A 26,931-nucleotide genomic window follows, 5' to 3' on the forward strand; every position below is an offset into this window, starting at 1 on the left:
GGTTTGTGTTGTTGCTGTGCTTGTTGGGTGGCTTCCCAGGCATCAAATCAAGGAGAGAGAGACATTTCTCTACCTCATTCATGTGGTGCATTACAAAACGGATCAGACCTCTGCACCACCGTGACATAGTTGGTTTTCAGCGACCTGGTTTGAGAAGGTCCACTTGGTGCAGGTGGGCGGGAGTGGGCTTTAGTGTTGTTAAAGTCTTTCTTCCTGCATCTCTCATCTCCCTTTTCAGCCTCAACACTTTTCACATCGTCTTTCCCCCCCCCCCTCCTCCTCAGCCCTCCCCTGAGCTCGACTGCAGATATGCCACCATGTGCTGTTTGAGACGGCCGAGGTGACAGCTGACTGACGGGCGGGCGGGCGGTTGGATGGGCTGTTGACGCAGCGTTTCCCGGGACGGTGGTTGAAGGGAGGGGAAATGGTAACGGACCAGTGGGAAAAATTGCCATTTTTAAATTATGCTACAGCATGTGCTATATATATACATTTTTTTTATAACTTGTGTTAATAGGGCCTCCTTTACTGCTGTGTATGTATCACACATTAAAGACGTAAAATTCAAATGGCAGCCTGATATGTTCCATTATGTGATAACTTACAGTAAAGCCATTCATGCTGTTACACAGCTAAACCTCAGACCCTGTGGTCACAAGAAACTTCAGACCGATGTGCACTAGATAAAAAGCACGGGCCTCAGGATCCCAGCTTACAGCTGGTAACTATGCAACGAGATAAAAATTATAAAATTGTACGGATGCTATTTTTTCAAAGCTGTGTCTTGATCAAAATGTTCAATGACCCGATTTTCAGTTTTAATTTTAAAGGAAAAAAAAGAAGAAGAAGAAGAAGAAGAAGAAGAAGAAGAAGACGCTGTGTGTGCACGGCTTCATCCCTCGCTCCGCGACAGGGGTCCTGCGGAGACTTTTGCGCGGCGCAACGGGCCCCAGGAGTTGCACGGTCGAGCACCGCATCTATCAGTTCGGCCGACAGTCGTGTCTGCAGGTCTGTGAGCGTGCGCTCCAATTGGCTGAGGCTCCAACCTCCTGCCAGTGAGCCGACCAACCGGCGCCCCGTGTGCTCATGCTATGTTTATACTCCTGCTCAGTTAATATTTCTTCCGCACTGCACCGTCTGTTTGGTCTCCTTTTTTTTCTCCTTTTTTTTTTCTTTTATAAAAGAGGCACAGCTAGCGCACCACTATGTGGGCCAAGCCCCAACAGAATAGGCCATTAGGATTAGCTACACGTAAAGGACTCGTACGTTACCACTTGCTGCTCCCGTCGCTGCAGAGAAAGGTTAGAGGAGCAGAGCATGTGTAGATTTAAAAATTATTTTTTTTATGGTATTATGAAGACCACTGAAGCAGCAATTGTTGTAGGTGCCTTAACCATTCAGCCACGGGACGTCCAAACTGTAATAACTAATACATTTGACTGCTTCACTGGGATGGGACAGAACTTTCATGAATGCATTTAGTGACAACTGTGCTTTTCCTACTATGTCAAAAAGGCATGGTGGGGCAAAAATAAATAAATAGATGATATAAAAAGAGATTCTCAGCAGCAGGGAGAAGAGACATGTGTATGTTGTGGTGTTTGACAGTGTACTGGATACACGTGGAAAGCCTGATACAGAATTACGTCAGAGTCCCTGTAATTAAACATCAAGTCATCCAAGTAAGGAAATGGCTGTTTTTTTTCCAATAGTCCTGATCACACGCAGCCAAACCTGTTTCTTTATGCACCTCGTTTACGACAGCAAGTCGATTTTGAGGAGAATGTAACGCAGCTCTATATGGACCTAATGAGGACATGTTGACACTGAGTGACGACGGGGTTTTCCCACTGAAGTCATAATTTCTTTCACCACAACATCCACCTGTAGTGACCGCACATCTGTTCAACTTTATTCACGGTTATGTTTAGGCTCTCACCACACTTGATGCCTGGTTGACTCCAGATAAAGTTCACATTGACTTCAGTTACAGTCTTAATCACGTTTAACCCGAAACCACCATCGTCCCCCATCACTAACCACGGGGTCTGTTTGGGGACTGGCGCCAAAGCCATGCACATAAATTGCCCCAGCTACTTGAAGAGGAACTTGACACGGGTCGGGCTGAAGAGCGGTGACCCCACTGGTTGAACGTCTCACGTCCGTTTCCCCCCTCTGGCCATCACCGGTGTGGTCCGACCTGTGGCGATGTCGCAGTGCGCTGACGCAACCCGGAAGTGCGCTGCACGTGTGACAGTTCACACAGTTCCACGCTGACCCGACACACGAACACATTAGGCGTTACACTACAAGCTGCTTGTCAGTCATTGTTCATTTTTTCCCAGAGCGCCGTGTCGAGAACACACTGAGAATTTGCCCGGCTATTCATAACCCGGAAAAATTGAATTGTAATCGCAAAATGGCTGAATTGCTGTAAAAAAGGTCTCAGGGAACCATGGTGTGCCATCTCGTTCCCTGTGTGACACACAGGTAATTGCATGCACCCCCCCCCCCCTCCCCCTCTCTCTCTAAACACACGCATTTCTTCTTGGTTCTGCTAAGTATGCATTTTTCATTCCAGTGAGCAGGCCGCATTTGAAATCACAGGCGGCGACGCTGCGCGGCTGTCTGGCTACACGGAAAGTGAGGAGGTGATGAAAAAGAGCTGAGGGGTGAGTCAGAGGATGCTTTGATAACCCTTGCGGCCCAAAATAACATGTCTGAGGCTGGACGAACCGTTGGCGCCTCTTGGGGGAAACAGGCTGGTCTGGACTCCTCTCGTCGGTCCCTCCGTTTCCCCTGACGTACACCCCCCCCCCCATCCCTCTCTTTTTCTCTCTTCACTCCTCCGAGTCTATTATTGTCAACAGATAAGGCTGCAGCAGCGCGCCGCGGCAAACAGCCGAGCCCCCCCCCCCCCCCCCCCCCCCCCCCCCTGACAAGACTACGGAGGGCGACGGGGTGCGTGCACGTGGTGGTGGGGGGGAAGTGTGATCCAGACAGGGAGGGGGGGGCATGGGGTCTGACAGGTGAGCAATGTTTCTCTGGTTATTGTCCAATCATTGCTGACAAATGGTGATGGAGTCCCGGCTAAGTGGCTGTTCGTGTTGGGTTCAAGGTTGGGCCTCCATTGTCCCATACGACGCCTTTCCACTACATCGTCCCCGTGGCGCTCCGCCCTCTGGGAACACATGTGAAACCCGCCGTCTAGTGTTTCCAATGTCAATCTAATATTTCTGCACAAAACATCCGGCCTCACTTGACGTTCATTAACTCCACCTAATCCTGTTCAGGCTTAACAGCATTTAGGTAGAGTAGCAGTGAGATAAGCATGCAACTTTAGCATTTTGATATGCTTACAGTTTGCATGTTAACCAGCTGTTGACCAGTTGTGGCACTAAATGGCCACGAGTCCTCCGGCTGCCTCCTTCCATATCTTTACATTGTTTCGTGGTAATCCGTGCAGTTGTCTTTGGACCAGTAGTCCGACAACAGACACAGAAGAGGACGCTTGACCCGTTTCTTCGTCCCAAAACCATACACACGCCAGAAGGACCTCAGGATGACCTCTGAGCAAATAATAAGAAACATCCCATGATTTTAAAACGCAACTCTTTACACTGCTAGACTGATTTCTAAAGAAAGATCAAATATTTTCTGGAAGGATGACTACAGCCCATCACATTATTTGGACACATTATATCCTGAGGAGGAGCATCAACATGTTACATCCAGATCATCCATATATTATAGGTGTGTACTAGAAACCTAGTAGTTCTCCTGAGTCTTCATACTCTGGACACTGGATTTTTAAAGTAACGGCAAATACACAGTGTAGAGAGAACACGACCAGAAATAACATGGAGGAGGAAGCCTTTTCATTTAAACGTGTCTTCGTTCCAACTGCATGTTGCCTTCATGAAAGTCCAGCACAGGTCACGTTTACCATCACAGCAGCTATTTTTAACAAATCACTTATGAATTAATAATGACAGATTTCTTGTAGTCAAAGCTCAGTGTGTGTTTCTTTTCCGAGAGCAGGAACATTCGGAAAAAACAGACGTTTAAACGTCGAAATGTACATTCAGTGCATTTCTAAAACTGCACAGATGTGCGGTCACATGTAAGATTTCCTTCTTTCATTTAGTCCCCGTCTTTGCCACAAACTGCTTAGATGTTGCTGGTCACAAACAATGGCCTGAGTAGGAAGTGCAGAGTCATAAACACTCTCCAATTACTGTACATCCAAAAGGGAAGGGGAAGCCAGTGCATCTCTTCGACACGGGCCGGGGCATAATCAAATCAACGCGCATGCTACTTACAGTGTCGCTCGCTGATTGGCCGGCTTAACAGACTCTGATCAAGGTAACTGACTTTCCCCACTGCATGCACAGTGAATCAGTGCTGAGCAATCTCTCCGTAACGGTCTGGTTTGGATAGATTCAAGTTCTGCTCCGTCTGTAACTGGGTAACAAAAGAGGGGATTTGAAGACGATAACTGAGACACAGCGTCAAAGGTTTGGTCCGACGATGCGCCAGATCACTCGAGCAACATTTGAGGGAGTGCGGACAATCGTGCAAAGGGGTTCCGCAGGAGCGACCTCGTTAGATGGTGAATTTTTCTCAGTCCTGCTCTTAAGGACCAGTTAGCAAAGAATGTTGAAATAGTTCCCCGTCAGTTACTTTCTGACAATGCTATTAAGTGCAGTGCACTTGGTCAGATGCAGGCCCCGCCCCCTGCATCTTGTCCATTCCACTTTTGCTGCCTTTTCCCCTTAAGTCTCTCTTAAGTTGAACTCAAACAGATCTGCTGCTATAGCAGGCCTGCCTGGACAGGAAGCTGCACACACACACACACACACACACACACACACACACACACACACGCGCACACACACATCTGTATCTGTAAAACCATAAGAAACTTCACAAATGTTTCAGAACATGACGAGGTCACGTAATATATTTTCCATGATTTAATTATTTGTGCATCATTGCTGCTTCGTCCCCAGAAAGAACCCAGTCAAACTAGTCACGCAGGAAGGAGGATAGAGGCAGACACTGATGGAGTCTTCCACCATATTTCAAAAAGAATGCGAGCTCCGCGACAGAGTTCGGCCTTTTTCTCTACGTCCGTGTCCCCGTGTGCTCAGAAGAAAGGACCTTTTTTCCCCGGCGCTCGATGGCATTGACAAGCCAACCGTCTCGATCGATGGGCTCAGGGTCGGACCTTTTGCGGGGCGAGCCCCAGAGCCGGAGGCTGCTCGGGTTAATTGTAATTGCACAGGACAGCGTCTGTAAAACACGAGCCCTCGGCCCGGGAGCTGAACTGGCCAGAGGGCTCGCTCCGGTCCCAGGAAACATTTAATCTCCGACAGCAGTTTCCTTCGGCCACCTCATCTTTTCAATCAGCTGATCCACGCTTCGCCACCTTTTCCCCCTTCAGTTCCTAGAACAGTGTACGTCACCGCGAGTAACATTGCAGATAGAGTCTTTATATTATTTATATACGGGCTCGGTGGCAGGAACTGCTCACACAGTTTGATTCGCTGGTGAACCAAAATCCAAAAATGGTCCTCAAACTTTGCCATCCATCCATCGTCTTCCGCTTTATCCATTTAAGGGTCACGGGGGCCACATACAGAGACAAACAACCATTCACCCTCACATTCACACCTACGGTCAATTCAGAGTCTCCAATGAACCTGACCCCATCCTGCATGTCTCTGGACCGTGGGAGGAAGCCGGAGAACCCGGAGAGAACCCACGCACACACGGGGAGAACATGCAAACTCCACACAGAAAGGCCCCGGTTGGTTTGAACCGGGACTCGAACCCAGAACCTTCTTGCTGTGAGGCCAAAGTGCTAACCACTGCAGCCCCTCAAATTTTGCCACCTTTTACAAATGAAAGCTCAAGTGTGGTGAAGCAGACGAGGAGAAGAGGAACGCGCCACGATTCAAAAAAGGAAAGGGGAGGACGGCGGACGGCCTTCCAGCGGGATCAAGAGAGACGTATGAATAAATGGAAGGAAGCCCGGCTGGTGATGGGGATGAAACATCTTCAAAGTCAGCTCCTCTCCTCCACCCAGCCACCCCCGGAGATCCGATCAGCCACTATCCTAAAACCTAATGAACTGGTAAACACTGGGAATTAAATGAATATTACATGGGGTTTCATTAATGCCAGCCAGCAGACTCCAACAATAATGAAGGGGGATCGAGGAGCGTGAGGCGGGTGGAGACAGTCGCCGGGGCTGCTTCTTCTCCTCTGTTTGCTCAGCACCTGCCTGCCAGAGGAGGAGGCGGCTCTTGGTCGCTCCTCGGCCGGGTTCTCCTCTTCGCCCGCCGCTCGGCAGGAGAAGCCCAGGGAGGCTGCCGACCGCCGGCAGGGCACCCGGCTCATTTGCAACACATGAACTGAGCTAATTGTACACGCGTGGGGGAGACGGGGGGAACCGCACACACACACACACGCACACACGCACGCACACACGCACACACGCACACACACACACACACACACACACACACGGTGCAATGTTTGCACAATATGGAAATAGTTAATCTCATTGAGCTGGTGAAATAGCGTCAGCGTCGCAGAAGAGGATTTGAGCACGCGGGCCGGGGAGGAGATGGATGGCGATGATAGCACTGGGCCGGATAGACGCAGATGTTTAGATTAGGCTCTTTCATTATTTGCCTCGTCACATAGCTTCTCCGAGTGTATGTTCGGTAATTGAATGAACCGGCGAGCATGAAACGGATTTCGGATTTGGAGCGCGGCAGCGGGATTGTGTGCGAGGCGGTTCGATTCCTCCATTCATGAAAACAACGCACGCAGATATTTATGCCAGCGGGTCAATTGTGCGTTGGGCGGAATAGTGCAAGGACTGAATCACTGAGAGTTTCTTGTGAACAGTGACAGGAGAGTTTGAAATGTTTGCTCAGCAGTGTCACACGGACGCCGCTGCACTGGATAATGGGGGTTTTTAACCTCTTGACCTTTGGAAGGTCTGACGTTTTAATCCTCTTTTAATCAATAAATCAAATGTAAAACAAGAATGATGATGCTGTGAAGCACCTCGCTCTCAATTAACAACTCCGCTGAGCATCAAGGCCAAAGTAGGAGTTGTGGAACGGCGTATGTGTACATTTCACACTCTCCACTAACCGTGAGGCTACGACAGCAGAAGAAGTCAAATGTTGACCCCCTTCGACAAACTGGCTCCTGACACTGACAGATGGCATCACACATCAAGGCATGCGGTTGAAAGTAAAGCGCAAAGCATGCGCCGCATGCACTTTCTCTTCTCTCTTGGCTATTTTAAAAAAACAACATGACATCCGACATCTGGTTGGGAGCAGGGAAGAAAAGAGGAAGACCTCCCAGCGACTGCGCTCGAAACACACAAGCATACGAGTGCGACCGAACGTGCACGCTCACAAAGAAATGCAGGGACACGCACACACACACACACACACACACACACACACACACACACACACACACACACACACACACACGGAGAAGAGCCGAGTCTCACATCTACGCCACTCAGCCGCCATCTCGTCAGTTCATCGCGGAGTGGAAGGAGGAGAAGCTAAGGGCCCGGGGCCTCGCATGCCGGAGTGAAATGTAGTTTTTACCAGGGAGACACTGTGCCTACTGTAACGCAACCATTTACCACAAGTTAAGGTTAAGGCTGAGGGTCACACACACACACACACACACACACACACAGAGAGAGAAACGCACGCACACGCGTGCCCATTCAGCCTTTGAGGGGGAATCAGTCTCGCTCCGTGAGCATGAAAAGAGTCCAGATGTCAGCGCTTCTGTACAAGCTGAGGCTTCTCTTTTGTTGCTCCGTGACCCTTCCTGTACTTTCCTCGTCCCGTTTCACTACGGAGAACGACCCTGACCGGTCCGATCTACACGTCATGCGGCCGCACACCTCGCCGGGTGACGCCGCGCGCTCCACCGGCTGTGGGCCCGTGCCGACCTGTAACCAACAGCTTGGCCAAAAAAGGAAATTTCACCTCCCTCTCCGGGCAGCCGCCGGCTGCAGGCCCGCAGCAGGGGACGCAGCCTGATTCTTATCTATCCACACAGACACCCCCATCCCCCGCCTGCTACCAGTTCTACTAGCGCTCTCTCTAGGTTTCTTTCTTCCTCTCTCACTCCGTCTGATGCTGAGATATGATTTGGTGAGCGCAGAGAAGAGCAGAGAGGAGTCGGGCATATCGATTCAGCCTCTACCGCCGTCTCTCGCTCCCTCTCCCCTTCTCCTATGCACCGCTATCGTTCCACCTCTGTCCACCTTATCTCTCTCTCCACCCACCTCTCCTCTTCCTCTCGACCGCGTGCAATCATAACAACCCCGCTCTCAGACGCCCAGGCAATAAACCAGGGCCTCCCTTCCTCCTGCACATACTGTACGTCTCCCTCGGCGAGGACAAAACCAATAAGGGGCTGGCTTAATTACAGCTGCTGACTGCCGGCGACAACCGGGTACGACCCCGCGGGCCTGAGGACGGACGGACGGAGCGAGCGTGGGCGGGGTGTGACGGGATGTTGGGGAAGAAAGTGTCCCGAGGAGGACACACTGAAGCCCCAGGATGCTACGTTACAGTTCTCACGGAGCGGATAAGAAGAGCTGATGGTAGCCTGGAGGCTGGCTGGGAAAACGTGGGTAGAGACAAAGAAAGTGTATTAGCACCGTGCGCCACCACCACCACCACCACCACCCACCCCACCGGCAGCTGCCGCTGCTCGAAAGCCCTCCAGCAAGGCATTTGAACTCCGAGGAGCAAAGTCAGCTCGATTTTGCGTCCGCCAGGTGCGAATGTGTACGTGCGGGAATGTGACGCGAGGCGTTCCTGAGAAAAACTAAATATACCAACCGGATGAAGAAGGGCAAGAACAGGGCACAGGTAAATGTAATGCAAAGTACAGAGTGGCCAATGATACGTCAAGGTGGATACACCGCCACACGAACACACGAGTGTCGGGGACTGCGAAGAGCCGAGGGAGGGACCGCTGTGTCCTTGTCTCTCATTTCTAGGTCTGCACCCTGTCTCCTCCTCCTCCTCCTCCCTTGTTCCTCCTTCACCCCCTGCCTCTCAGTTTTCCTCTCCTCCTTTCTCCCAGTTCTGTCACATCAACGTGAATGTGGGGCGCCACGGGGGTCCCACAAGCAGCAGGCCCTGTGTCTGCCTCGTCTCCAACTCTGTCGCCATGGTGACTGACGCCTGGCTGTTCCTGCAATTCCTCCCGGTACTTCCTGTCTCTTCCTCTCTCCACTTTCATCAATGTGGGCTGACAGGAAGTTGCAAAAGTAGAAACTTGAAAGGAGAGTGTGCAACTTGTATGCACGTCACAGTCCAATTTTTGATTCCACGTGCTTCTGTAGTTTATTCCGTCCCTTCCAGAGTAAGCTTTCATTCACAATAAGCAGGACTCATTTAGAGACCTAACTTAATGCTCAACTCATTCTGTCCACATCTGAAATGTCTAGTAACGAATGAATCCTCCGCTGTAGCTGTGGGTGAAGTTGGCGCAGACCTTTAATGATCCTAATAAGCACTTTTCTCTTCTGGTAGGTTAAAGATAATAAAGTTCAACTCTGCATCAGAGATTTTTCGTGATATATTAGGAAATAAAGTCGTATAATGCAGATAATGAATGCTCTTTTAAGTAAACTAATTGTCGGTGACTATAGAAAAAAATATTAGTCCTGACATTTTACATGTCATTGCATAGACAGTAGACACGGTAAAAAAAGTTGTGTCTCTCAAGTAGAGATACTGAAAAGCGTCTCGCCCAAACGCTCCTGTCATTTCATCTCAATAAACGCCGTGCTGTTCGAAAGAACATCCCTAGTTCCGTCTCTTCCATCGAGGGCTGGCTAACATTGTGGATCAACAGGCAGGAAAGCTACATCATCGTTTCTATTGATCAAATATTACACCTTATCACTATGGCAACCCCATCTTTGGAGGGGACGAGTGAAGAGATGGGGACTGGTGATGGAGGGGCGGATCTTACGGGGAAACAAGTTGGTTTTCCTTCTATTTGTACACACTGTGCATACACTGCACTGCACATATATGCAGCAGACTACAAAAATATGCGGCCACTGCAGGAGGACTATATTGTACGAGACCGCGGGATGAAGAAGACTCGCTAAAATCGCATTCCGAGATTGTGCGGCACCGCTTATGTCGCTTTTATTCAATATACCTTGCGTGTAAAGAGGACAGCGCTGCTTCCACTACATTGAATGTATCCCGAGAATCAAACGCGGCCATTCACATCTCACTTACTGTACTGTACTCACTGTATCTGTGTATGCTTTACAATAGGATCACGTGAAAGGGACTATAAGACTATGAGATGTTAACTCAATAACATCCCCTCTGTTGCTTCATACAGTCGTCTGACAAAAGACACACTTTGATCACAGGCATGGCAAGCGCGCGGGTGTGTGCGTGTGTGCGTGTGTGTGTGTGTGTGCGTGCGTGAAGGTGGGGTAAGTACGGTTGCAGGTTAAATGTAGTGACCACTCAATTCGAAACCATTCTGGCCTTCTAAGAACAGATCCCCACACCCCATTAGGACCCCTGCTGACGCACACATGCATAATACATGGAAGACGGATCTAAAAGCATACCGCCCATTAGCGGACCTGGCCTGGGCAAGACAGGAACAGAGAGAGAGAGAGAGAGAGGGGAAACACACACACACACACAAACAGCCCTGATCGAACAGAGGGCCACAAGCTGGCTCACCGCTGATAACAGCGAGCGCGCACACTGCTGGTTTGCAGAGTTGCATTATTGTTGTGTACCTGTGAGCTACATGACACTGTACTTACAGACCCAGAGATGAATGGACAAAGATGCTGAAAAATGGTCTGCAAGACCCCGGAAAACTACTGAAACTGTGGACACACACATTGAGATTCTGGCCAGACCATTTAGCCAACTTCAAATATGCAAATTTCACATTGACAATGACAAACCTATAGTCCTGTGGACATTGACCCTATATATACCCAAGAAAAGAAAAAGGGGGTGGGGGGGAGCAATGGAACCTAAGTTCAATTTAATCAGTCAGATGTGATGATTGTTGGATCAGTGTTTCCAGGCGCAGAGCCCCCCCCCCCCCCCCCAGTTTCAGCCCTTTGCCAGTGGCTGAGTGTTCTGGCCTTGTAATGTGAGGTGGCAGAGAGCCCAGCAGTGCTGTAAATTATTTCTGACGGTAGGGTGGGGGGGACAGGAGAGGGGAGAGACTCGCAGTCCCCAGGGAGAGACAGACAGACAGACAGACAGACAGGCAGACAGACAGACAGACAGTGCACGGTGTGGAGATACGGTGCCTGGCTGCATCTATGGCCGCACCAGGAAGAGAGCCCTGCGGCGGCTGCATGCAAGAAACCGTGGTTCTGTATTTTTGCGAGTCTGAACCCCATCTGCGGTCTGCGTCGTGTGTCCGACGGCCACGCCGAAGCCAGATGACCAGGGGCCTCTCCGTGGGGGACAGGGGGACGGAGCGTTTAGCCGACCGCTCATGATGTGCTCCAATGCATAAAGGGAGATGCAACTTCTCTTGACACGCCGCTGCCATTTTCCCCCCAGCCAACCCAGCAGGGAAGCAGCACAGATGCTGTATAGGTAGTAAAAGGCTTTTGACCAATAAGTCTCATATGTAAATATGAGTATAAAATGCTCGTGGTCATGGTTTTCTGCAGTTGGGACACTGTTTCATCAAGTCGTTCTGCCTGTTCTGATGTGAACTGTTCACTTTCACTACTTGCTCCAAGAAATATAATGGCGTGGGTTCAAGTGTGCAGGCTTTGTGTGTGTGTGTGTGTGTGTGTGTGTGTGTGTGTGTGTGTGTGTGTGTGTAGGCTGCCTATGTGTGTGTGTGTGTGTGTGTGTGTGTCTGTGTAGGCTGTGTGTGTGTGTGTGTGTGTGTGTGTGTGTGTGTCTGTGTGTTGCGGGTGCGTCTTTCCCACTCATGTCCAACCCCCGGACACCGGATTTTTTCTTTTCTTTTTCTTTTAAACGTGCACTTACCCTCCTCGTGATCTGCTCTCAGCAGCAGCAGCACATCACACATGCTGCAGCAGCGGTGCGCTGGCTTGGCTCGGGCCGTACGCGCACGCGCACCTGTGCATACACGACTTTACGCGCACGGCACAGTCACACCTCGGCACGATCACGGTCTGTACCTAAAGGGTTCATTTGAACTACCCCCCCCCCCCGCCAGACGTTCAAACCGCGGCAGCAGCAGCATCACTCATACGCGGCCCCATCATCATCATCATCATCACCATCATCATCATCCAGCCAGGAAATATCTGCAGCAGCAGCAACAGTACGAGGCTGTACCGTGGGTTGTTATCACGCAGGCTGGCTGCCGATCGATAAACGCAGCACCCCCCCCCCCCCCCAACAGTTTGACATACCAAGCGGGGAAGCCCTTCCTCATAAATCAGGTGCATTTCTTCTTCACAAAAGGACTCACTCACCCGATGTTGCTCAGCGCCTGCTCGAACAGCTCCGTCTGCAGGATGTTCTGAGGCGCCGAGAACGCGCCGTTGAAATGCGATAGAACCGAGCTACAGAACTGACGCAATGTCTCAAACTGCATTTTCGCCCCCCCTCTCCGTTTGGCTTTTATCCTCAGTAAACGATCGCCCCTGCTCCCTTCACCAGCGGCGCATCCCGACAGCGCGGCGCTCTGCCCGGACGCCCCCCTCCGCACATACGGGCACCTCCACCTCCTCAGTGTTCGGGGTCGTTATCGCCTCCCCGCGGCGCACTAGACGCAGATCAAGTGCCACGTTTTATCCTGCCGTGAGGAAAAAAAGTGTCCTTAAACGAGACGCGTCCCGCGCGGGCTCCTGCGCTCATACTGCGCGGGGAGGTGCAGTGCCAGAGCCGGTGCCGGTGCCGGTGCCAGTGCCGGTGCCGGAGGAAACGTGCCTCTCCTTCTTCCCGCTGTGGCAAAAATCTCCTCTCGGTGTGCGGGAAGCGGCGCAGGAGCGCCCGGAGGAGAGGAGAGGCGGCGGAGCATCCTACACGGCAGCCAGCGGCAGCAGCATCAGCAGCATCAGCATCAGCATCAGCATCGCTTACCGGCGCATCAGCTGCTGCCTCACATTCAACTCATATTTCCAGTCGCCGATGAAGAGAGAACACACGCGCACACACACACACACACACGCGCACACGCACACACACACACACACACACACACACTATGGGGCCGATATGCAACCGTGCGCACTCGCTTGTGCCATATCTCTCCATCTTCTATCGCGCACAGCAGCAGATCGAGAGCACAATATAATAAAGCGGAGAGGAGAGAGGAGAGGCGATGCTGTCGTCAGGGTTTTTTTTTCCTCCCCCCCTCTCTCTTATATCCCATATGTGGCTTCAGAGCATCAGCTCCTCATCAGTTATAAAGGAGGACAGTCCCAGTGCCTCTGAAAGGGAGAGTGTCTGTCTGTGAGGAAAGGGCACACATAAAAAAAAGGAGGGAGGGGGTTTCCCCGAGGGATTACCTATTTATTTAATGAATGTACCCCCACCCCCCCTCAGTCAGTGTTTGCAACCAACTGCAAGAAGCTGGAAAAATGACCCAGGGAGCAGCAGGTTCCTGTACCATTTTTACAGGACGCTCGTATGTTAGAGATCGTGTTTGAGATCTTTCACATTTGACTCCTGATAAAGTACAATCGCTACATAACATAAGTAGCTACTCAGCTAATGAGTGAGATAAGGAACTTAAGAATAATTCTATTCTATTCTTATGTTGGAGTTTGTTTTTTACAGGTTGTGTCACTATATAAGATACAACATGTTACTCCATCCATCCATCGTCTACCACTTTATCCATTTAAGGGTCGCGGGGGGCAGGAGCCTACCCTAACTAACCCTGGGCGAGAGGCGAGGTTCAACAGTCTATCACAGGGACACATTCAGAGACGGACAACCATTCACTCTCACATACAGTCAATTTAGAATCTCCAATGAACCTAACCCCATTCTGCATGTCTTTGGGAGGAAGCCGGAGAACCCGGAGAGAACCCACACACACGCGGGGAGAGCATGCAAACTCCACACAGAAAGGCCCTGGTTGGTTTGAACCGGGACTCGAACCCAGAACCTTCTTGCTCTGAGGTGACAGGGCTAACCACTACGCCACCGTGCAGCACAAATCTCGTCATGAGCCGGAACAGTACGACAAACATTTGAACATCATCAATGGCTCTTTTCCATTCAAGAGAAGTCGAAAGGCTGAATTCACACCTCACGCTAAAACAATGTCTTTCTTGACTTGGCTTGAATATGGCTTCATGACGAGCATCCAATAGATTTGAGAGGTTTTCAGGTATGCCCCCCCCCCCCCCCTTTGGATCTCAGTTCCAAATTAGTGAATAAACTAATTTCAGTTGAACGGAGGATTCTTACCAAGCAATAATAAAGGAAAACCTGCAAAGCAACTCAATACTGGGCTGGATGTTGAAGAGCCGGTCCAGGCTGGATGTGTTTATTTGGCAAGGCCTAACATTTCTCTTGCGCGGCTGAATGTGTTAAAAATGCAGAATCTGAAGAAGTTCCACCACAAAGTTTGTTCCCATCCCAGTGAAATCGTTGCCCCCCCCCCCCCCCCCCCCCCCCCCCCCCCGACGCTGCAGCTGTCCCGGCGTATCTGTGTTGATTCAAATGACACCGCCGAGGCCGAGATAAATTAGAAAACCTTCCCGAGTTATTCCTCCTTATAAATAGACTGTCAGCTTTTTCTCCTCCTTTTCTTCGGCGGAACACATCCAGTGGTTCATTTAAACATTCTTCAAGATTAATGAAAGTGGATTTTTGGTGCTTGTGCGGTGGGAGTGCTATTTATGGACTCGCCGCGATCCATCATCGGCATTATAGTGTGCATTTTTTTCAGACGGACGGTTTTCCCGTTGTGTCGCTGCGAGCGTGGGCAAGGACCCCTCCCTGGTACCGTGTCCACCTCTGTAGCCGCGCGGTCATTTGACCTACAGTGGGACAAGGGCCCGGACTGGAGCAGACAGTGACCGACAGAGTGAACGCATGGAGCAGCCTAACCTGAGTCAGCCAGTCTGACCGTCCATTAAACGCACCTTTATAAAGCAAAGCCATTCGAGGAGAAGATGCTTAATGTACTGCGGTTGCACCGAGGCACAGAGTACCCGCATATACTGTAGCTTTTATTAGAACGTGCCGCTACGGACGACGCGCCGCTCCTCGCTGTGCTATTGTGGGGTTCGTATTCAGAGTACGGAGACATAATGGACGGAAGACTTAACAAGGGTATAGCCGAGGGAGACATTTTAAACTACAGTGAGAGGGGAAATATAGTCTATTTCGGAGCTGTAGCGATGAGTGTGTGTGTGTGTGTGTGTGTGTGTGTGTGTGTGTGTGCGTGCGTTTCGCTGTTACACAACAGCTTCATTACACAGTGAAGGCACCGTGAGTACGTACACGCACATCCGACACTGTGGTGCTGCTGGGTCACGGGTGACATCCACCAAAACACCCATTAGGAGCAAAATATCAGGCAATTAAAGCAAACGTTGAAATTCTTTACCGTTCTGCAGGTGTAGGAGTGGAGTAAGAAGTGAGCACAAGGTCGCAATGGCAGAGACAGGAGACACACACACACACACACACACACGCACACACACACACACACACACACACACACACACACACACACACACACACAGACACACACACACACAGACACAGACACATATACACACACAAACACACACACACACACACACACACACACACACACACACACACACACATATAGGGTTTTAGATGAGTGGATGTTGCTGTTCCAGACTTTTCGTCAGGCTAATTAATATTAGAGCTTCATTTGAATTCAATAAAGATGAATTGACTCACTGACAGTGTTTTTTCTTTTTTGCCTATTCTATCGCTGCAGATAGCCACGAGGAGGCTGTGAAGATAAATAGTAATAACAGCGTAATACTATCAAGAGCAACGATCCGCACGCTGATCAACATTACTCATGATCATCAATGAACAGTTCAGTGTGATTGACCTCATCACATGAACGTCTTCTCTCTCTGACATCACTTGTCTTCATAACTGTTTGATCGTCATCAGGCAAAAATAATCACTCAATAGTAAACTTGATGAATCCCTTTGCTTATTTAAATGATATTTATCGGCTGACTTTACATAAAAAAAATATTTCAAGTGGTTCTTTTTTAATTTAGTTGTCAAATCATATTATTCACGTTCACATGTTACTTAAACCAAATTGACCTGCACGTGTCAGTGTTTCTTTTTCGTATCATATTAAAAAACTATTATCATATTAAATAAGACGATTTTGCTTGTAATGGACAACTCGAACACTCTCGTTTACCGGATAGAAGAAAAAAACCAGGGCTGACTGAGACAGTTGATATCCAGCTTCGTAGCACAGGCCCCAGATCCCACAGCCTCAGAGAGAAAGACGGGGCTGTCACTCAAAGAGTCCCGGGACCTCATCGGCCCGCACACGTCCACAGTCTAAGGTCGCAATTGCCGGGTTTCCTTACAAGAGAGAGGCGGCAAACAAGGACATGAGAGAAAGATGGGAAGATGAATGATGAAGTGTATAGATTCTGACTGTAAACTTCTCGTCCTTCCTTTGGGAAGGAGCCCCCGTGTGGACATCAACGCAACCACCTCATTGACACCGGTATCAACCCCCGCCCCCCCCAAAAAAAATAAGCAACCATCAGATGTTGGATCCACAAGCACAGCGTGTCCCCGTTGTCAGCATCCGAGAGGGCTCTCCGCATACGACACACGGAACACAATGCACCCAATCATAACCGGGACAGCTCGTGCGTTTCTACCCCAGAAACACATTCGTTTTTCAAGCCCGGCTGCATCTAAACTAGGCTTTGAAAACATTCCTCGTGACAAAACGGGGACAATCCCAAGGGAAGAGATAGTATAGGAGTTCTTGCAGGCACCCCTTCGCCTGCCGGCTTGGAAACCACCCGTGTTCGTGTGCGCTGGTGGTGTGAGGGACAGAGCGAGTGGTCGGATGACTGTCGCAGAGCTGCCGAGTCAGTGCCGGATGCGGTGGCTGTGTCTGTGCCGCCTTCACAGGCCTCGCGGCCTCCATGTACGGCCTCCCTCGACTGGCCTGCGAGGAGACGCTGCCTCGATTCACTGTTCCCGCCAGAAACCATGTACAACAGACACACACATCGGTTCCCCTGCGACAAGACTCCGGCGATGAGTTGACGCTTTCCTTCCCCCGATGGAAACAATCGTCATGCCTGTACACAATAATAGCAACAACAAAAACAACCCGCGTGGCGCGTTCACTGACCTGTCTACGGGTGTGTCGCCTGGTCCCGAGTACCTCGGCCCCGAGCCGTTGTCGAGGGACCCCTGTCGGGGCAGGAGCCCGCCGCGGGGTCTGCTTCTGTCCGACGCTGGTGTCAGGTCCCCCGGGGCGCCCTGGTAGGGGCACGGGGACGGCTCCTGCAGTTTGGCCTTCTTCCCCTGTGGCCCGCCCTCAAACACGCCCCGCACCTGACCGGGCCCCGAGCCGTAGAACCACGCCCCCGACTTGGTGAGGATTTCCTGTTGTTTTCGGCACAAGTTGCACACCCACATTACCTGCGGTTGAAGAGAACGGGGACGGCGTTAGTGGTTCGCAGTGGCGACAGACATTGTCTTGTCAGGCCTACGATGAGCTGCGATGGAGTGAGTTGTGGGGGTTTTTTTTGTGTTATGTAAAATCTTAAAAAACATAACTGTGAAGCATATTGCTGTTGCTGGGTGAAAATCTGTTGGTTTTTTTGTTCAGGTGTTAAACCGGTTTTCATAAAGCTTTTAAATCTGAGAAAAAAAATTATCAAATTATCAGCAAACTTGATCTTTGAGTTTTCACCCCCACAATTACAATATGACGGCATTGACACTTCATGTTGATGAGGTGAATAATGACATATCTGACACATGCGGCAGCCTTTCATATCATTGGAGGTCAAGTGACAGAGGTTCAGTTTATCATCATCATCATCATCATTATTGTTGTTGTATATAATTTGAGTCTGTGAGTCCGAATGCTCTCGTGAAGAAGAACTAAAAGTTCAGACCAAGCATGTCACCGTTCCCCTCCCGCACATGAGATCATTCTTCGTACCGGTTATGATGCAGTGCATCACTATTAAACCCTTATTTTGCAATCCGCCACCGACGCAGAGGCCCGCACGACTACTGATGGCAGAGGCTAGTCACGTCACCCGACGGCGGTACAGCAGGTAGAGGTCACGCCATTGCAGCTGAGGCCCTTTCGATGAGACGAATGGAACAAAGGAAAGCAACACCACTGTCTGCGAGGAGCGGAGGGACGGAGGGTTTTACTGCTCCGCGATGCCGTGCCCTTATCTCCCCAACACCGCAGCTCCAGCAGCCAGCTCCCGCCACACTGGTCTCATAAATCCAGGGGCGTACAGCAGCACTGGTCACCGTACACACACACGCACGCGCACGCACACACACACACACACACACAAAGCTCAGCCTTCTGCCTGGAGACGTCTTGTGTGACACGCGTGCCGGCTCCAGGTGACCACGCGTGTCCCACGAGCAAGTGTTCCTGAGAAGACCAAAAGCCATGCCAAATGATTGACAGGCCAGACGGCAAGTAGGGCGGCCAAGAGCTACTGCAAACCCCCCCCCCCCCACACACACACACACACACACACACACACACACACACACACACACACACACACACACACACACACACACACACACACACACACACACACACACACACACACACACACACACACACACACACACACTACATCCCCCGCCTTTACAGTCCCAGTGCTGAGTCAGTGCATTACCGTTATTAGTGCGAGCGCGGCCTGCATGCAGCCTCGCCCGCCCTCAGACAACGTGTGTCTCGCCGGCGACGGAGCATCGAAGGCTCACGCGTGGCCGACGCGTGGAAGAGCTCAAACGATCGAGGAGGTCAGCAAATCTGTAGCACTGGACGCATTCACTACTTTGCACTAGAGCACGGATTCTTTCTTTTTTTTTTAAAAAAGGGATTTGTGCATTGGGTGTGTGGGCGGAGTAGAAGGAAAAAGCAGTCTGGTTTCACAAGCCCATGATCAAAACGTGTCCGTCCCACAGACGAGAAGTGTTTGTTACTGGACCAGTGACTGACTTACTGGTTGGTAAGAGTGACTTTGTGCAAAAGCTGGGAGGGATTTTCATAAACCTCTGTGGCTGGCGGCTTCCTGCAGCCACCACAGTGAAGCAGCAACAAGTACAGTGAGGCTGCTCGTCCGTCGTCAGGATTCTAACATCCAACATCAGAACATTGTATATATGTGTATATATATATATATATATATATATATATATATATATATATATCTTTCTTATTGTGTGCATGTGAGGGACTGGGAGGACGAATTCAAAATGTGCGACCCCTCACTTCACGTCCTGAGGAAGAAATGTAAACTAGCACTGGACATTCGTGCACACTGCCATCTCCGGTTCTCTCTGCTGTAAAGAGATGTAATGTCCAGATATGTCCTCTCGGGGACGCGGCACCACTGAAACAAGCAGAGGGAGAGGGCGAGCTATTCGGGCAGTAATGAATTTGCAAATATTTCAATTTCAATTTCGGCAGGCAGGCAGCGTGATATTGACCCGCAGGGCATTTACGACCTGGCTATCGATGTTACCGATGGGCCGTAAGTGTGTCGGCGCACAATGGGAAGCAAAAGGAGGGCAACAAATTGTGCTTCATGTGTCCCGGAGGAGAGCGGTGCAGCGAGGGGCCGTGACTGCCTCTTTATCTGGGGTCACGCTCGGAGCTCTGCAGTGAACCATGAGTCATCAGCTAAGACCCCGGAGCCACCGGGGCCAGTCGTCCCGCCAATAACCACATCGCTCCCTGCACCTGAATGTTACACACACACACACACACACACACACACACACACACAACACACACACACACACACACACACACACACACACACACACACACACACACACACACACACACACACACACACACACACACACACACACACACACACACACACGCGCGTGCATACGTTCACATGCATGGGTTGAGATCCAAATCCAAAAACCTGAATTCCTACTGTTCACTTTTCTTTTTGTCCTGATTGGCAATGGCCAACGATGGGTGATTATTTAACTTGTTACTTCAATATTTAATTAATTTTAGGTGGACCATAGCGTGCAACCGTTCCACCTGTAGTTAATGACTTGAATCTCTTCTCGTCTCTCTCTCAAACGCCCCCATTTCTTCCGAGAAGCCTGTGACCTACATATCTACTCCACCAAACTGCAATTAACATGGAGTCGGTTACTGTGCACCGATAATAATTAACCGGCTTCTCCGTCCTCAGCTTTTATCTCATCAGTGAATCTCTAATGGCATATTAGTATTCCCCACAAAGAGACAACAACAACGGGCCGGCAAAAACCTGCGTGGGTCCAGTGAATGTTGAGCAAGCCGAGCCCCGGACATCCATACTTGGATGCGGATTTGCACTTTGGACCAAAGTCAGGATGAAAATGGACGTTTACACAGTATATTAGGGCAGGAAGAGCAAAAGTAAGGAAAATGTCACCGAAGGGCTGAATGCTCCTATACACCAAATGTCCAAATCATTACATGAACTGAATAATGAGACCGGCTCCATGACGGTGCACTTTTGTGATTATCTGGGGTTTTCAAAGGGCCGCGTGACACAAAGAGGTTTATCACCTGCGAGCAAATGAGGAATATGAAGCTATAACGGTTCCTCTTAGTGGACAACATATAGCTTATAGGATATGGCTGCAAAATGGATTCAAACAAGATCTAGGTTGAAATAAGATTATGATATTCTGAATTACTATATTCTCCAATCTCTCAGATCAGAGCAAGGAACAACTCTAATCTCTAAACTATCTCTAAACTCAAATGCGTTATCCCAGTACAACACCATCATTAATTTGCAGTTTTAGTCACGCTGGCAGCTTTGCACGAGGCTGCAAACCTTCTAGTCCATATTCTAGAGGAGCAGTCCCAAGACGCGCCGACAGGAAACCTCCACTGCCCCTCGGTCCTTAATAGACCAGATAATCCACAACAGATGCACATATGCACGATGACAGACTCGCAGGTCAAGCAGCTGGAGCTGCCAGAGGTACGTGCACTTTCGTCTGCAGCCGTTCTGCCCAAGAATTCTCTCCACACACACACACACACACACACACACACACACCGTCAGTATAACTCTTCACAGCTGAGTGCGGGAAGGGGGGGGGGAATGGGGGCCGTGGCCCCTCAGGCAGGACCATTTCTCCCTGTGTTAGCACATTATAGTCATTGAACCTGCAGCTAAAAATAGAAAGCCAAACCCCGCCCCCCACCACTTCTCCATCACACTCGGCAAAACCCCGGGAAGATATATGCGCTATTAAATGTGCTATGGGCTGTTTACCGAGGCACCGGATAGAGGGAAACAAACACCCAGTGCCATGGGATCAATAAATAATTTCCTTTCAAATACCTTCTCTTTCCAGACTGAAGGTGTTTTTCGTTGATACCGGGAAAAAAATATAATCTTCCAAAGAATGTGTGGAGAAGGAAAACAGCAAATGACACACTGTCCTAGGACGTCACCGAGTATCTTTAACAGGAAACATTAATCTATCGCAAAATGACGTGGTGCCATATAGAATCTTACATAAAGACGATGCGATTTACATTTGTGAAAAACGCCAGTACAATACAATATGCTACACATAATAGAAATTACAGTATGCACCCTTCAGCAATGTACTTAAGGTGCTCCCTGTTTGTCTGCTCCTTTCAGGATTTTTCACACACACACACACACACACACACACACACAGAGACACCAGCAGAATGTGCAGTGGGAGAGAGAGAGAGCGAACCGGGCGCCCTCTTGTGGCCATTACACCGCACTACAGCGTTACTTGACAGAGGCTCCAGAGTGAATCAGCAGTATCCTCCCAGGTATATCACAGTCTGCTCAACATGGAAAGCCAGCTCTAACGTTTTTACAATCATTCATTCATTCATTCATTCATCCATCCATTAATTACACCTCATGTCATATAATTGCTAAATTACTTGTCCTGATTTCAGGGGGTGGCGGCTCTTTAAGATTTAAAGAAGCCCTTTGTAGTAACTGCCACATTCATTTCTATTTTGAGAGTTGAAAAGAAATGACGTGAGCCACCCGGTGTAACTATGACCCCCGTGCTTTGCTTCCATCTGTGAACACACATTTCGTATATCTTCTTTTAGCTATATCTAATGAAGGCAACAACTAACAAAAAAAGTGTTGAAGTGTTGAAGAGAAGCCTTGAGATGGCTTCACGCTGGAATATTGATGCGGTGGTAAACGAACTGTCATAGGCTAACACATTGCCTCGGTGTTTGTCTCTCTCTCCTTCACCTGCACTGAGGTGAACTGGACCTCTCATTAAAGACTCATTGTTTTGAGGGGGTGGAGTGTTAATCCTCTGGAACATCCTAGTCTGGCCTGAGTCCAGATTAAGCACATCACATCACGGGCATCAGTAAGGAGACTTTCTACTACAGTCCAGAGCAGATTACTGCCACAGGACACTGTACTCTATTTCAGGTGAAACTCTGGATTTTTAATGATAAGATGTTCTACATCATACTTGCATAGATAATAATAATAATGATAATACAGATATATGACAGTTGTATGTGCAATGGGGCTTTTGAGGCAGTTCTCCATTCAGGATGGAAAAGTTGACATGGCATTTGTTGTTAGTGACTCATTAAGTGGCCAATGGGAAGGGAAGGGAAGGCCTACCATTCACATGCCCCGACACTTGGCTGCACGTGGTTGAATTACATTTTAATGAGCTTTCTAATTTTAGTGCGCGGCGCCAGTAATAATAATAGACGCGATGAATATTTATGTTCCCCTGTTTGAAGTTCAGGGGTCCGGAGGAGGGGGAACACTGTGGGTTTTGGCATTGGAGGCAGCCGATGTCTGTCAGACCCACATCCCCCGAGTCACACACACAGACATTTTTTTTTTATTTGGGGGGGGGGGTTCGAGCGCAAAAAAAAAAAAATGTCAGTCACATTGGAATCATCTAAACGATCCCTCTTCCATCTCCTAAGGGACAGATACACTCTGAGAGGAATCACAGCAGTATATATCTTTGCGTTTTCTGACACACACAATGACCGATGGTGGTGAAAAAAAAAACCGCGTTGCAGTCACACAGCCTCATGCTCGCTCCGCTTACCCATGGTGCCGCAGCGCGTCTGTGCGTAAAGATCGCCGTCAATAAGTCCTTATATATATATCTATATATATATAGATATGTATATATATTGTAGAGACGACTCTCCCGCCGCCAAAGAAACACCGAGGAGCCGAGCTCCGACCTTCAGCACCGCGGACAGCTCCGAGCTCCGCGCGCAGACAACAGGCGGTCCCCTGTCTGTCGGACGGCGCGCAGCGGAGAGCACCGTGAAGGTTACACCGGGCACTCAGCTGATCCGGCACCGACAACGATAAGGTCCCCGCGTCTACCCAGAGCACACGATCCAAAGACCCCGATTCATTTAAAAAAAAAAAAAAATGATAATAATAATGAAAAGACAGACTCCCAGTCTCGAATGTTACAGCGGAGCCGTCGGACCGTGTCCCGGGCTTGATGGAGGAGGAGGAGGAGGAGACGACCACAGTGTAACGCGTCGAATCACGCCATGTTTCCCCACCAGCCGCCGCCGCCGCCGCCGCATCCGTTCATCTGGAGCACGGAGTCAGATCGGTGCCGGGACGGATGAGAGCTCATTACACATGCGGCGCGTCCCAGCCCCGCTGCCGCCGGCCAATGGCGGGATGGAGATGGAGAGACGCGCGTACAGGCAGGGAACGGACACAGGACACAAGCTTCCAGTGCGTTACAGCGTCAACACGCGCACTTTGTCACCCCCCCCCCCCCCACTAACTCGAATCTTTAATAACACACACACACACACACACTGGACACATGATGCTGTCATCATCGGCGTGTTCGTGTAAGACTCTGTCTCTTCGTGATGCCAGACAACAGCAGGAGCATGAGATCACGGGGCCCAGGAGTCACAACGTGGGAGCGTGGATGTGCAAGAAAAACTAGGCTATATGTGTGTGTGTGTGTGTGTGTGTGTGTGTGTGTGTGTGATTCACAATGACCATAATAATGAAAGAATTTATTAGAGATGAGGATGAGGGTGTTGTCAAACCAAAGTTCCAGAATGACCAGTTACTAAAAAAAAAAATTGTAATTTGTTACAGGTACTGGTTACCTTTCAGGGTAAGATGACAAAATACTGTATTAAAAAAAGTAGGCTAATGCATTATTAATTGTGTCTCTTATAATGTAATTATTCTAGTTATGTAGTTATGCTGAGCCGGTGACACAGTCTGGGACGACTGTCAAATTTTAATCATTGTGCTTATTACCAATTATATAAGATGAAGTAATGTTGCTTTGCCAGTGTGACACGAAATAACTGTTATTAATAAAGTAACAAACCCATTCAAATTCGACCAATTGTTATTTGAAAAAGTAATTAATTACACTATACCAGTTATACAGTCACACACCAAGACAGACGGGCAGTTGTAACAGGGAAAATACAGCTAACAACGTGGCAACGGCACCTTTCAAAATTCCTTGTACAGCCAATTTGAAAAATGCAGAATTGTATCATATTTTATGTGAACATTAAAAATCAAAAAATACAGCTAAGGAAGATGTAGACTTATGCCATATGCTTTCAATCTCTGCAACTTCAGAATAGCCGAAATGTTGAGGGGCCAGTAAGCATATGTGACGTCTCCAGGAATGAGCTCCTTCCGCTCCGGAGACGTTCGACTCCTCCGTGGTGGGGAGCTCCGCTGCTGCGAGCAGGGATTCCAAACACCGAGCACTTTATCTATATATCACAGGCAGTTTTAATATTTTCACGCCAGCAAAAAAGTCACTCTGTGCCTCAAGTGTCTCCAGGAGAGGCTGAGCTCCCCGGCACGATTAATGAGAAGAGCGATTGTTATCAACACAGATACTGTCGGTGTGTCTCTATCTATTATCCAGCTTTGTTGACACGAGATGATTAATGTGAACGCATCGAGTGTGTCACAGGCTCGGCAGCGGTTTTTCTGAGCAGAGCCCTTCGCGTTTCTGAGTAACTCTCAGCCTGCCTGTATCACATTCCGCGTGTGCCGTAGGTCCGATGTTCTGCCGCGGACACGGAGACGTGTAAATATTCAATGGCGTTTCACAGAACAAGATCTCCCTCGCCACTGCTGTCACCATCTGCGCGAGAGAGGGAAAGAGGAGACGGGTGGAAAAAAGGCACAGATTTCACCACCGCCACCTCTTTCGCTGACACACGGGCTTTCGGGCGCGCTGGTTCCTTCGACACACCGAAATGTAGTTGTTGTTGTTGTTGGTGGTGGTGGTGGTGGTGGTGGTGGTGGTGGTGGTGATGGCGGCGGCGGCGTAATCAAGGCTTCCGATTTGTCCGTTTGTGACGTGACCACAAGCAGGACGTAAGCAATCCCAATTGTCCTGATGGGCTACTGTGTAATATACTATGATCACAAATCTAACCTGGCGCTGTCTTCTGTTCTGGTTACCAATGTGCAGTTAGCATGAATTAACATTCACAGATGAAGAGCAACCTCCTCCTGCAGATCTGCATGAATGCGGACGCAGAAAAGACGTACTCACCGATGTTTGCGTGCTTGCGCTAACCCTGTGCTTCAGCTCCCATTAGAACATATTTACTTTTCATATCCTCTCAGCTACAAGCTGCTGACCCCTGTGGGCTCCTAACAGCGCCCGTCAGCCCTGGGACACTGCACTCCCGTGACCAGACGAACAGCGAACAGACTGCGTCCACGACAGTGCGCCGTCGTGTGCGTGTGACTCGTGGATGACTAGTCAACTATCTCACCTCATGGTCCTGCCACCTCCTCTGCTCATTTCCATGCCGGCTCTCCGTTCCTCTGAATAACACTTTCTCTGCACCCGTTGCTCTAGACATGTCTGTATATATATATAAGCAACTTCTTGGATTTTAAAGAACTCTTTCCAAAGGCACATCTGCAAACATATTCCAAGTACTGCAGGGTTTGCTAAGTGCAGTGACGTTGCAGTGACTAATCGCTGCCAAAGGAGCCACATATGCCCCTTTGGCCCGGGATCTGACGTTCACTGCTGCATGTTCCTCTGAGGTTGGCAGCTGTATCTCAGAGTACACAGCTAGAGTGACTCGACATTTCAAAATCAAACAGTTTTTTCAACGGCAATATATCAACACCAGCGTCGGGACAGCGTGGCCTCGAGTGCCAGGAGAGGTCAGGCCACCTCGAGGTAAATAGCGGGCACATCCCCGCCGCCTCTCTGCCAATGCCCCGTCACCGTCCGTCGGCAGCCGGCTGCCACCGTTATTACTCAACGCCATCCGTAAAACACGGTAACTGATCTCCTCGCTGTTATCCGATGGAGAACAAACGGCAGCCTGTACAACCGGAGGGAGCAACAGAACAGAGGTCTCCCCCGGTGTGCTCTCTCTTCTCTTTTTTTTCAGGGCTGCTCGGTTGTTTCCGATGGAAACGAGCCAGCGCGCCCCTGCGTCCAGTGTGGGGCTATGGACTGTTCACTTCCTGCTTGACACACTACAGATGAGGCGACTACGGAAAATCGAATGCATGATAATGATATGACCCCTCTGACATGTGCATATGCTACAGCTGTTTACTTTGATGCACAGATATAGATA

General features: G+C 49.6%; 1 protein-coding gene across 37 annotated transcripts in view; it reads right to left on the reverse strand.

The window, feature by feature from the left end:
- Positions 1-26,931, reverse strand: part of rims2a (regulating synaptic membrane exocytosis 2a) — a 118,355-nt gene that overhangs the window by 68,615 nt on the left and 22,809 nt on the right. For 29 of the 37 annotated variants that reach the window (XM_047335473.1, XM_047335392.1, XM_047335531.1 and 26 more), the window contains one exon: positions 17,413-17,705. In XM_047335473.1, coding sequence (XP_047191429.1) covers positions 17,413-17,705 — 293 coding nt within the window. Of the gene's footprint in view, positions 1-12,538; positions 13,200-17,412; positions 17,706-26,931 lie in introns of those variants that run through there. The other 8 variants (XM_047335329.1, XM_047335548.1, XM_047335609.1 and 5 more) reach the window with 5 other exon arrangements.

This window comes from Scophthalmus maximus, chromosome 1, assembly GCF_022379125.1.
Source record: "Scophthalmus maximus strain ysfricsl-2021 chromosome 1, ASM2237912v1, whole genome shotgun sequence".
Lineage (NCBI taxonomy): Eukaryota > Metazoa > Chordata > Actinopteri > Pleuronectiformes > Scophthalmidae > Scophthalmus > Scophthalmus maximus.